General features: G+C 34.3%; 2 protein-coding genes across 2 annotated transcripts in view; one reads left to right on the forward strand and one right to left on the reverse strand.

Annotated features, from left to right (window-relative positions):
- The window catches only part of LOC142982380 (organic cation/carnitine transporter 2-like), a 39,367-nt gene extending 32,161 nt beyond the window's left edge, over positions 1 to 7,206 (reverse strand). Inside the window, exon 1 of the mRNA XM_076128841.1 lies at positions 7,067 to 7,206. The gene's annotated coding sequence lies outside the window, so the exon portion shown is untranslated. The remainder of the gene's footprint in view (positions 1 to 7,066) is intronic.
- LOC142982382 (pancreatic lipase-related protein 2-like) lies at positions 268 to 12,877 on the forward strand. Its single transcript, XM_076128852.1, has 9 exons — positions 268 to 522; positions 6,273 to 6,356; positions 8,339 to 8,393; positions 9,351 to 9,455; positions 9,844 to 9,985; positions 10,774 to 10,922; positions 11,270 to 11,484; positions 12,172 to 12,325; positions 12,661 to 12,877. Exons 1-9 carry the CDS (start codon positions 489 to 491, stop codon positions 12,731 to 12,733), a joined length of 1,011 nt encoding a protein of 336 aa, XP_075984967.1. The 5' UTR covers positions 268 to 488; the 3' UTR covers positions 12,734 to 12,877.
- The last annotated feature ends 27 nt before the right edge of the window (positions 12,878 to 12,904 follow it).

The following is a 12,904-nucleotide window of genomic DNA, read 5'->3' on the forward strand; positions in this document are numbered from 1 at the left end:
CAATAGGCTCCCTATTACATGCAACTATCATTGTAAATTATATTTCATTCACCTCTGCCTACACCTTCAAGTATTACAGGCCTGATGATATAGACTTATAGACGTATATTACAAACATAATAAAAACTAAATAAGCAAGTAAACCACGGGTAAAAACTATGTTAATAACAAAGAAAGAATGACCGATGGATTATGCAAATACGTTGATAACGTTTTTGTGTGCTTGTATATTAGTTGAGAACTGTAGTTACTCTGTTACCGCCCAAGCGAGCGAGCGTGAAGAACACATACATAATACATAATAATAACTTTAAATAAATAAATACATAATATTAGTGTAGTGAAATAATTTTGGTCTAAAATTTTATTCGGGAAAAAAATCTATTGATAAAAGTTATATATAATTTTGTATTTTTATATAATTTGTGTATGTACTTGTATATAATTTTGTATATAAAGTAGTGAGTAGTAGTGATTATGTTTACAATATGAAGTGGATAATTGTCATTGTTTTTGTCTCTGGTGAGTATATTATTTTTTGTTTTTCATTAAAATGTAATTGCTTGTAAACAGCCCTAATTTTGTATAAAAATTACAAAATTTGATAATCTTTCATGAAATTATGAGTAGTTACACTTATTATGTTATTAAGTTAATTTTAAAACAATTGTAAATAATTTATGTTCATATAATTGCTTGTTTATGCGAAATAGAGCCTCTATTACAATGATCAGTCAGTTATTTTAACTGCTATGTATAAAAAACTACTTTATGCCTGTTAAAGTAACATAATTTTTAAACCAGTTATTCGTAATAAATGCCTCAAGAAGTTATTATAATAGTTATTAGTTTTTAACAAAATAAACTTTTCGGTTAAAGCTAGGAAAACAAACCTAGTCATGAATCCTTTTAATTCTAAACGTGGTTTATAGATTAACCTAAGGTTTATATTTTTTGATTAAGTTGGGACTAACTCGCAAACTGACGGTAACTGTAACTTTAAAAATTATAAGTGTGTTTTATTCTAAATTATTTGATTTTGATTATACTAGTAGTTACATTGCTAAATAAAATTATTAATGCAAAAAAAAATCGCGAAAATTTGCACATAAACAGTCAAAAACCATGGTCAAAAACCATCCTACTCTTTTGCAAAAATATTTTAACCCAAACTCTATATTCGTATAGGCATAAAGTTAACTAGTGAAACACAAACAGCAATCTTTGAAACAGTAATAAGATAGCAATGGACACTTATTTCATAACTTATCTTACAAAATGTATCTCTAATTTGATAGTACAGCGCAATGCTGATTGTTATCTAATTTCAGACAAAGTAATTGGGTTAAGGTTGTATAGTTCTAAGCTATATTAGAATATAGCCTTTAATACGAAGGTACTTTTCATTCTAGAATAAAAAAAACATCAGGCTAGAATTTTAGAACGGCAAATACGTTTTAAGTTTTTTTTTAAGACTGCTAAACTCCTGCAAACTTGAAACTACATAATCTTACTTCATGAAGACTTAAAAAAAACATAAAAATAACAGTCAAAAATTTCGATAGATGATTTGTGGATATATATTTTCTATACTGAATCTATGACAGTCCCGATGGTGCAATACACCTTAACCACTGGCTATAGACATCTAGTATCATATGAAAAACTAGGGGCCCTGCGCGGCACGAGTTTACCGTTTAAACCTTTATTTCATAAGCTAAAGGTTTTTTTTAAGGTAGCCTATGTGATTAGAAGATTTCAACCATTCCTATTTTTGGACTGGGTTTTTTACTATAACATTCTTATGGATAGATTATTTTTTATAGGATATTTTAAATGTCAAATGCTTTACCGGTTAAAAATACAGAAGATCGCTTCATAGGTGTATAATAATTTAATGTTTGGTGTCAATTATGATAAATAGGTTATTTAGTATTAAATATTTTGTTAGATTAACTTATTAATATTATGAAGAGATAAACAAGGATTTCAAGGAGTTTTCTAGATGGCTATTAATCAACATGCGTCAGACGTAAAATATCTAGATGTCTATTTAATTATTTATGATAGTGACGCAATACTAACAAGAGGGAATTAATAATAACTAAGATATATAGACTATAGATAGAAGACTAAGGGCTAGTTTCACAGCTTTTAATAAGTGCCTATCCGATACATAAAGTGAAAGCAAATGTTTAAATTAACTTGTTAAAATTCCTACTAATATTTTTTTTCACTTATTCAAAAGCGACCAGGTGCAAATAGCCCTAAGTATAATTCTCATTATCATTGACCTCTCATAGTTTTTACGGTTAAACTAGCTGACCGAGCAAACGTTGTTTTGCCATATAAATAAAAAAAAAGGTCACTTAGGGACATGAAAAATTAATGTTGGCCGATTCGTAGACCTACTCAATATGCTCACAAAATTTCATCAAAATCGGTCAAGCCGCTTCGGAGGAGTATGGCAACGAAAACTATGACGCGAGAATTTTATATACTAGATGTACATAATAATATGTTTGTTAGGTACTTCCTCTTTAAGAAAATGTATGAATGTGAATGAATTAAAAAAGTTTCTACATAACCTCCCTCGTAGTAAAACACCTTCATAGTAAAAACGTATAATTTGTATGGATATATATTATAACTTCTTACGCTTACTTATTGTGTATACAATGTAAATAATTTATTATTTATTTATTCTTAATGAATAAATATACATAGTATTTCAATGTAAAGTAACACGTCAGCTTCCTATACTTCCTGCTACTACAACAGAGTAGCCAAGCGTGAACTCAAGAATATAAAACAACAAAGTTTATATCTATATACAAAACTAACATTACATATTTATTTTAATTCGTACTTTTATAAATAAAAATACCGTCTGTCTATCTATTATGGTTACACGGCTAAACAACAGAACAGATTTTTATACAATTTTGCAATGAGATAGATAGATAAATACATGCATACATAAAATCACGCCTTCTTTCCATAGGGGTAGGCAGAGACCAGAGACGTCACTTGGTACGATCTTTACAAACTCCCCTTGCTTCATTCATATCCATACATCTTGTCATACAGGACAGATGTTTTGAAAAAAGGTCAGGTGCGTAGTACTCGTAACCGGCGGTCCTGTATGACAAGATGTATGGATGTGAATGAAGCAAGAGAAATTTGGAAGGATCGTACCAAGTGGTGTTATTTTTTCTCTGCCTACCCCTATGGGTAAAGGCGTGATATGTTTGTATGTAACATGTATGTATAATTGAAGACTCGAGGCCAGACTAACCCTAGGCTTTTTCAAACATTATCACGTATTTATTTTTCCCAAATTAAACACGAGTGAAGCCGTATGAGCCAACTTGTTTAATTTTGTAGGTATAAATAATAAGGTTTTTTGTGCCCGCAATTAATATGCCACAAGTGGTTTTTTGTTTTATTCAATGTTATTAAAAATCGTTATTTGCTAAAAATAAGTATTTTTTGTTAATGGATGTGCGAATATTTTCGAGATAATACGGTGCTGGACTTTTGATCGATTTGTTATATGTATCTAATATAATAGTTACGGAAATTAACACTAATATGCATTTTACCTTGGCTTGGTAGACGTTTCGTGGTCACGCGCGTTCACTGTTTAGGTTATACTAATAAAATTGCTGGACCTGACTGACTGACTGATTGACTGACTGATAACCATCGCAGAGTCTAAACTATAGAAGTTAAAAGTTAATAAGTACCTACACGGAATTTGGACAAGGGGTGACTTTTATGATGTAGGCACCCCCTAATAAAGTATTTTTTTCGAAACCCCTTGGAGGGTAAAATAGAGGATCCACTATCCACTAGTATCAAATTAGATTTAGCTGTGGTAAGAGTGAAGTATCACTGCTATCACGGGTTCAAACCCGGGTCTGGTAAAGTGCTATTTATCTCTGTACTAGCTGACCCGGCGAACTTCGTGCCGCCTAAAATATGCAAAATTAAATTTCTGTTTTCCAATATTTCTGAGAGATTTTTTTATTATATTTTGCCGTAAGAACCTTCTCCTAATAATAACAAATACAACACAAAAAGAATTAGTATAATCGGTCCAGCCATTCACGCGTAATGCCGTGACCAAGGAAAACGGGTTTCAGTTTTATATAATATATAGATGTTCTGAATACATAGTAGCCCAGAATTTAGTTACGTTTTGTGTGTATGGCAATAGTGAATATTTACCAGACACCTCTGCCTACACCTTAAGATAAAACAGGCATGTGTCATATTAAACAAAAAAAAATGACCAAAATTTTGAAAAAAAAATGTTTGAATTATAAGTCAACGTACCTTTACAGTTAGTTTACAATATATTATTGTATTATACGATGCATGATTGATGATATGATTAAAACGAGGTGGTAAGGTCACGTTGCGCGTATAACAGGTTCGATTTCTGTTCACCTCAAGATGTAACTCTAAATATACATGTTTCAGGGTTGAGTGTACTTTAGGTCCTTCACATTTTTATCCTACTTAATATTCTAAGTGTGAAGATGTTTGTTACTCTTTCATGTAAAAACTACTGAATGAATTGTGATGAAAGCACTTATTCCCGGTCTCTGAAGTACAGTTAGCGGTAGTTTATCTATTCAATAGCGTTTAAACTCGTATAAACTACCGCTAAATGTGCCTCAGAAACCGGGCATAAGACAGTTAAATTAACATATAGGACATTTTACCTTAAGAAAAAGGATCACACGGACGAACTCAGAAGCTAGTTTTTACACTTAGTTATTTCCGCTCTTAATCAGAATTGAATAAAATCGTAACCTTAAAATTATGCATTTCATAAAAATACAAAATTTGCTATCGAATTAAGAGAGAGCTAATTAAAATTTGAACTACAATAATCGAAATTCGGGCTTTGGCCCGACCTGGCCATCGACCCATGATCAGACTCAGAGGCCGTTACTTTATTTAGACACGTAAATATTTACTGCCTATGTAGTCTCGGGTTTGACTTCCGGGTTGAGCTCAAGAACTTTTCTAATTTATATTATAATATTTCAATAGTAACACGGAGTTTGGTAACGTGCCTTTGCATGTTAACTTAGTAACCTTTGTACCTTAAAACTAGTATTATAATCACTCTCATTTATATGAGTAGGTCAAATATGGTCTAGTTGACCCTGACTTACATAACTAGGGTCAGTTCATGTCAAATGTGTCTAAGGCCTGTTGCTAATAGTTATCCTGTTCAAATCGAGGTTAAGTGTCCCTGAATACTGATAAAATTGCATGTTTTTCTACGGCTAAGCAGGACTAGTTAGCCTTTGTTCCAAGTTATGTTAGAGTCGGCTTCCAGACTCACCGGATGCAGCTGGATACCAGTGTTTTACATAGAGCGACTGCCTATCTGACCTCCACAACCCACTTACTTGGGTTATAACACGATAAAATAAAGTCCTCTTTTTGCGTCTTTCTTTCTGTGTTCGCGATAAATCCAAAATTACGGATATTTTCAAGCAATTCCCGAGTAAGGTTTAGGTGTATAATTTGTTGTTCTTTACTTAAAGTTTTGTGTTAAGTATTTTAAAAGCGGGTGTAGCCGGGGCGAATCTGTAGTAGTAAATATTTATAGAGTATCGTGGTTTTGTTAGAGTAATCATTTCTTGCGATTATATTTCTTAACGTAATTACTTACATATTGGTAACTTAAGTTTTTTTGAACAAAAAAGTTCGCACGTCTAATAAATAATTAGCAGTTATTGATTTTTTTGTTCTTAACATTATTATGTTTTTGTGAACTTATTACTATGTTAACAAACCCGGAAGCATTTTAATAAGTTATGGAATTTTGTGTATAGCCGAGTGGTTTAAGTTGGCACCTCCCACGCTAGTGGTCGCAGGTTCGAATCCGAGGCAACACACCAATGACTTTTCGAAGTTATGTGTGTATTAGAAATAATTATCACATGCTCCAACGGTGAAGGAAAACATCGTGAGGAAACCTTGCATGCCTAAAAATTTGTTTAATACATTTATTGAGGGCATGCAAAGTCCCCAACCCGCACTTGGCCAGCGTGGTGGACTCAAGGCCTAACCCCTCCCTCATTACGGGTGGAGACCCTTGCCCAGCAGTGGGACAGTAATGGGTTAAATTTATTTTATTTTTTGAAATTTTTGTTAAGACATAGTCTTAAAAACAATCATAGATTGAAACCTTTTAAAATGCAAAAGTTTTAATGTATTTTTATTTTGTTGTTTTTTATTTTCAGTGGTAGTATCGAGCAATGCTCAAAGAGAACCGAGCATTCCTCTATCGCCGCTCAGCTTCAGACAAATTACTCGAGGATTGAGTCGTAAGTATGAAACAACAATATTACTGACTAGCTGACCCGCGCAACTTCGCTTGCGTCGCCTAAGAGAACGGGTCAAAATTGTCCCTGTTTTTGTAACAATTTTCGTTGCTACTCCGCTCTTAATGACCGTAGCGTGATGTTATATAGCCTATAGCCTTCCTCGATAAATGGGCTACCTAACACTGAAAGATTTTTTCAAATCGGACCAGTAGTTCCTGAGATTAGCGCGTTCAAACAAACAAACAAACAAACAAACAAACAAACTCTTCAGCTTTATTATATTAGTATAGATAAAATACGCGTAGTTGAAGAAAATTGTTGATATTATTGTGTATGCAAAAGTGCAGCGTTCGATTCCCGATCCGTATAGTGGGCTATCACGTGCGTTTTAGTATGAGGTACCTACATATTTCTTATATTTTTTTTTATTTAAAAAAAAAAACTCCCACAGGTTTGTTTTATTTTATTTTAATTGATTTTTTTAAATATTTCGTACACATAGGTACATTTCAACAAACAAGACAATGTTTTCGACTCCCACACTATTTTATATTTGAGTATTTTTCTTTGGTATATGCCTAGTTCAAATGTATTTTTCTTTTAATTTGGTGTAAATATACGAAAGTAATGTGAAACCAACGAATAAAGCTCAAAAGAAAACACTCAAACACACCTATAGTTTAAAACAACTGTAATAAAAAAGCACTTACCCCTTCTTATCCCCATGGGTAACTCCTCCTAAAAAGAGACGACCAGTATTAATTTCTAATTATTTTCAGATTACGTCAATCATTACATACTTCAAAAACCGATTATGGTTTTACAAAGCCCCATAAAAGTTCAAGCCACCATTTTCTTTCAAAACTAAATCAGAATGCTTATACGTCCATGTAAAACTGTAGTTTTATACTTGAGTTAGTTATGTGCCGCGGGTGTACCTGTTTTTGGGTACTCTTTAATGTACTGTTATAAGTTTCCTTATTTTTTATTATCTCCTTGAGGTTTATACAAGATTGTAATCGAGACCCATTTAAAAGATGGCGATGTTTGCTTGTTTTGTTGATCATGGTTTGTTTATTGTTTGATGCTAAAATATGTTGAAAACACTAAACATACATGGACACAGGTATGATGTACATTGATAATTATAGTAATGTTGAAAAAAATATTGTTCAAATTTAGTGAGCTTTTACATGTCTGTGGAGTAGTTAAAGGATTAAATTCATTTATATCCTTTTTCTATAGATCTGTTATACTGGTCCATTATTAAGAACACCATAAAACTTTCCTATTTTCCATTATCTCTTCTATTGAGATTCCGTTCCTAATTATTTTCTATTTTCAGCCCATATATTGTCCCACTGCAGGGAAGAGGCTTTCCTTCCCTGTTTCCACCTATCTCTGTCTTCAGCTATTTGACGCCAATCTTTAGCTTCAGAATCCAACTCATCTCGCCATCTCTTTCTGGGTCTTCCGCGTTGTCGTTTTCTGATAACTAGGACCCATCTTATTCTAATACTCCGGATAAATCTATACTTAATATTATAAAGCTGAAGAGTTTGTTTGTTTGTTTGTTTGTTTGAACGCGCTAATCTCAGGAACTACTGGTCCGATTTGAAAAATTCTTTCAGTGTTAGATAGTCTATTTATCGAGGAAGGCTTTAGGCTATATATCATCACGCTACGATCAATAGGAGCAGAGCACCAGTAAAAAATGTTACAAAAACGGTGAAAATTTTCATTCTTTATGTGACGCAAGCGAAGTTGCGCGGGTCAGCTAGTAAAAAAATAAACTAAAAGCGTGCAAAATTCTTTGTTTGAGCGAATGAGTTTCTTATCGTAAGTCTTTAATAGCACTTAAATACTTGCTTAACCCTACACTATGATAGTGTTGGGTTTAGCAAGTATTTAAGTGCTACAAACTAATGCACAGACAGACAAACATACAAACATAATAATTATAAACCTACTTCAATTCACAGCGCCTCCCATGGGCCGGTCACCAGTAACATCGGACATAATAATTCGTCATTACTCGTAAGTACATCAGTCAATTTGTCAAACTAGCCGTCATTACAGACCATTGTCAAGTGATCATCATACTCGGTACATGACATTTGCATTGTTTGATGTAATCACTCTTCAATTGCTTGCAAATTGGATTACAAGATAAATATTGTTATTCGTGATGGTTTTTTCCTGTAGTGGATAAGAAGCGGCTACAAATTGTGAGTTTCCAAGTTCTATTCCCTTATAAGAAACTAGCTGACCCGGCAAACGTTGTATTGCCATATAATTTTTTTATATATTTTTTTAATAATGACGTATGAAAAACGTTGGCCGATTCTCAGTCTTACTCAATATGCTCACCAAATTTCATGAGAATCGGTGAAGCCGTTTCGGAGGAGTATGGCAACGAAAACTGTGACGCGAAAATTTTATATATAAGAAATTAAGTTCAGTATTTTTTTATAGCAGTTTGGAGTTACGTAACGGGTGGGATATATACGAAAAGCTCTAGATCTAAGAGTCAGAATCTTGAAAAACAACCAGTCTAGCCAAAAAGTATCAGGTTATAGCCCAGGTAACTGGGTTGTGGAGGTCCAATAGGCAGTCGATCCATGCAAATTACTGGTATCCAGCTGATTCCAGCTGCATCCGGTGAGACTGGAAGCCGACTCCAACATAGTTGGAAGAAGGGCTGTTATAGGCAGTATAAGATAAGCATGCCTTATACTCTTGTACCATAGTTCAACCGATATTTTGTAACGGATAGAATTACAAACTTTTCAACGAATATTCGTTTCCGTTACTTGTAAAAAGGCCTCGTGTCCTGTTATCAATAAGACACTAATATAAGTTGTGAAATGTGGGCAGTTTGTATACTTCTACCTAAACATGCAGCTATACATTCATGAAATGTAACCATCTCATAATGCGTTGCATCTAAAAAGCATAATTACTGCCATTTCATAATAAACTTTTCCTCTCCAGAAGAAACAGCACATCACCGAATTCTCGTCGAATCGGTAACATCAAGCAGTTGCTCAAAGAGCCGAGCTTCGATGTCAACCGACCTACAGTCGTGTATGCACATGGGTAAGTCTTAAATACAAGCTTTTTACCATAAATTGTCATTTCGTCTATAGAAAATGTAGTCTTTATTTTACTTATAGAAATAGTCTTAATTAGATCAGGATATAATACGAAGCTGAAGTTAAAAACAATTATAATTAACAATACAAACTGACGCACGTGCTTTCGCCCGCGTACAATGTTTCATTTCCTATTTCAGCCGCTCATGAGTTGACTTGTGAAAAACAAATTAGTGTTTTTTAACCAACACAAATCTAAAATTTATCGAAATCGGTTCCGCAGTTTTATCGGGAAAGCGCAACACACACACACTCCCAATGACATTTATATTAAACAAAAGTATGAAAGTATTGATCAATACAAAATACATTTATTAATATGTATTTTCCAGTTACGTGGAGAAGGTGACAGACGAGAGTGTAGCGACGGTGGTGTCTGCATACCTGAGGGTCGGAGGGTACAACCTGCTCGTTGTCGACTGGTCCAACATCGCGTTCGGCAACTATATTGTTGTTGCCAAGAGACTACCCGCGGTAACAACTTTTACACTCTGGCCAGTCTAATGGCCCTTTAACGGTTTATATTTAAGTGTCAGATAAATAAAATAACAGCAAATGTACAATAACAACAGTAAAGTACCATCTGACAGATTAAACTTTTAAGTCTATTGAAATAATTACATTTTTAGGCCTTAGCATACGATTTTCGGAAAAGGTCGATAAGGATAAGTCGTCTAAAAATGCTAACCTTAATGATAATTTTCAATGGACTAATACTAAATTGCTAATCGGGTCCTAAACGAAATAAATTTTATAAGGTACAATACCTTGTTTGTTATCCGACTTCGGGCGGACTTATGTGGCTGCTAAGCGTCGTCTCCTTGTAGCGCGAGTGTTGGCCTGTTCGAAAAAGTGTTATATATTTATTGTTATTTATAACTTTTTAATGATAAGTATAGGTTTTTCCTAATCTTCAACATAATTTTGAATCTATACTAATACTAATTATAAAGCTGAAGAGTTTGTTTGTTTGATTGTTTGTTTGTTTGAACGAGCTAATCTCAAGAACTAGCGGTCCAATTTGAAAAATTATTTCAGTGTTAGATAGCCCATTTATCGAGGAAGGCTATATATAGGCTATATGTCATCACGCTACGACCAATAGGAGCAGAGTACCAGTAAAAAATGTTACAAAAACGGGGAAAATTTTGACCCATTCCCTTTTACGTGACGCAATCGAAGTTGCGCGAGTCAGCTAGTCTATCTTAAAATTGCTCTTCACATTGTTAGTAGGTTTCCTTACCATATAATGTAATTTGCAGACAGGTGAAGCCGTCGGTATAGCGTTATCGAAGCTGCTGAAGCGAGGGTTGTCTCTCAAAGGTCTACATTTAGTCGGACACTCCATGGGCGCGCATCTGGTCTCTTATGCGGCCAGGTATCTGATGGCAAGAGGATACACAGTTCCAAGGTATGAACTACTGAATAACTGAATAACCCACACAGCTCTGGTCTAAAAAAAATCAGCTCTTATTTCAGTTTAGGGGTCGATTGAAAACTGTTAATGACTTGTAAATCGGCGATTGTTACCTAAAATTCAGGTTTTTGCAGATTATGACCAGATTTTCTTTGGGTACCCAAAATTGGTATATAGTGTAAGACAGATAACCTTTAGATTCTTATCAATACCTTTTTTAAACATGAAGCCTACACAAAACCCTTGCATGCCTTATATTATATCCCAAATTTTGCAGTTTGGAAACAGAATATAATTTCTACTCACCTATTATGCTTCTCTACTTCCCACATCTCTTCCAGGATGACAGGGCTCGACCCAGCATACCCTGGCTTCTACCCACCGATAGTAGCTCCCCACATGTCGCCGTCTGACGCGACCTTCGTAGACGTCATCCACACTGACGGGGGATACTTCGGCACCCCCGCCAGCACTGGCCATGCTGACTTCTGGCCCAATGGGGGGACGGCCAAGCAGCCTGGCTGTGTGTCTGCCACTATACCACTCACTAATGAAGGTGAGAAAAAGACAACATTTTTTTGGGTTTTTGAGAAGAAAAGTTATAGATGTTTATTCTTTTAAAGACAACTCTCGAAATAAACAAACCTGTGTCAGGGAATCACGAATTAGGTAATTAAATTTTTCCGAGTGGAAATCGTCTCGACTACCGTGCTAAATGACGGTAGTTTTTTTAGTAAGTTGTTAAAAATCGATAAATGATTTTGAGATTCCGAATCTAGGATATTCAGGTAACTATGCAATGCAAGACAATTTAGAAATACCTACCTGGTACGTACATATGTATTATGTGTGTAAATATTTTTTAATATATCTTAAAGTCTTAACTCACAGTTGAAAATATAATGTTACTTAATTAGTGCTTATTAAAGAAAAAGAATAAGCAATGCAACGTTAGCAACTTTGCTATGAAAATGTTATCAGGCGCTAGTATTAAAAGTTAAACAAAGTCATTCCTTGAAAATTAGTATATATAAATATCATTAGACAACTCACACACGGTCATCTGACTTAAAATTAAGCAGAGCTTGAACTGATAAACTGATAAACTATAAATGATAAAAATACTTTTTCCCCGACCTCATATATTCCTAAATACATACTTATATAGACACCTACATTTATTACCATTTGCCAATCTGTTATCTGTACTTTAACTAAGCGTTATTGTTTTATAATGTTCCAGATTTCTGCAGTCACTTCCGCTCATGGCTGTTGTGGTCGGAGTCGGTGACGGGAGACGCGCTGCTGGCGCGGAGGTGCGAGGACTACGACACCTTCCTCCGAGGAGACTGCCAGGATGAGCCTCTCGTGTTCCTCGGCATCAGGGCCACGCCGGAGTAAGTAATTTTATTTACTCAATACTACTGCTGTAGTTTTAACCACGTTGTGTTGCATGAGCGTAGTTTTCTAGCAAACTAAGATGTTTTTAAATCCAAAAAGGTTCACGCGATAAAAGGTTAAATTGAAAAAAAATGTTTGGGATCAATTTCTATCCGAAGCCAATAATCGATGCTTAAACTACTAGTCTTTTTGCTTGACTTGGCTTATAGCGGCACACATGGTTCTTATTACTTCGAACCTGTTCAGAATCCTTTCCATATCAAATCGAAGAAATATTTTTCTGTATTGTAACTAAAAAAATGTATTCCTACTACCTGTGTTTTGTTTTCAGTTTACGCGGCAACTATTATTTAAGAACGGCAGCGAAGCCTCCCTACGGCCTCGGATTGAGAGGTGTCAGCTGATTTATCATCATTAGTTATAAATAATATAACATGTAAACAATTAACAGTCCTAAAATTATTTGTATTCTTGATAAAGTACAAAATAAAGAGTATTTAATCGAGTCATCATTACTGTGCTGTGTGAATATGCATATGATTTTTAAGATCTTGCAAGTTGATAATTATATAGAT

Source organism: Anticarsia gemmatalis, chromosome 21, assembly GCF_050436995.1.
Source record: "Anticarsia gemmatalis isolate Benzon Research Colony breed Stoneville strain chromosome 21, ilAntGemm2 primary, whole genome shotgun sequence".
NCBI lineage: Eukaryota > Metazoa > Arthropoda > Insecta > Lepidoptera > Erebidae > Anticarsia > Anticarsia gemmatalis.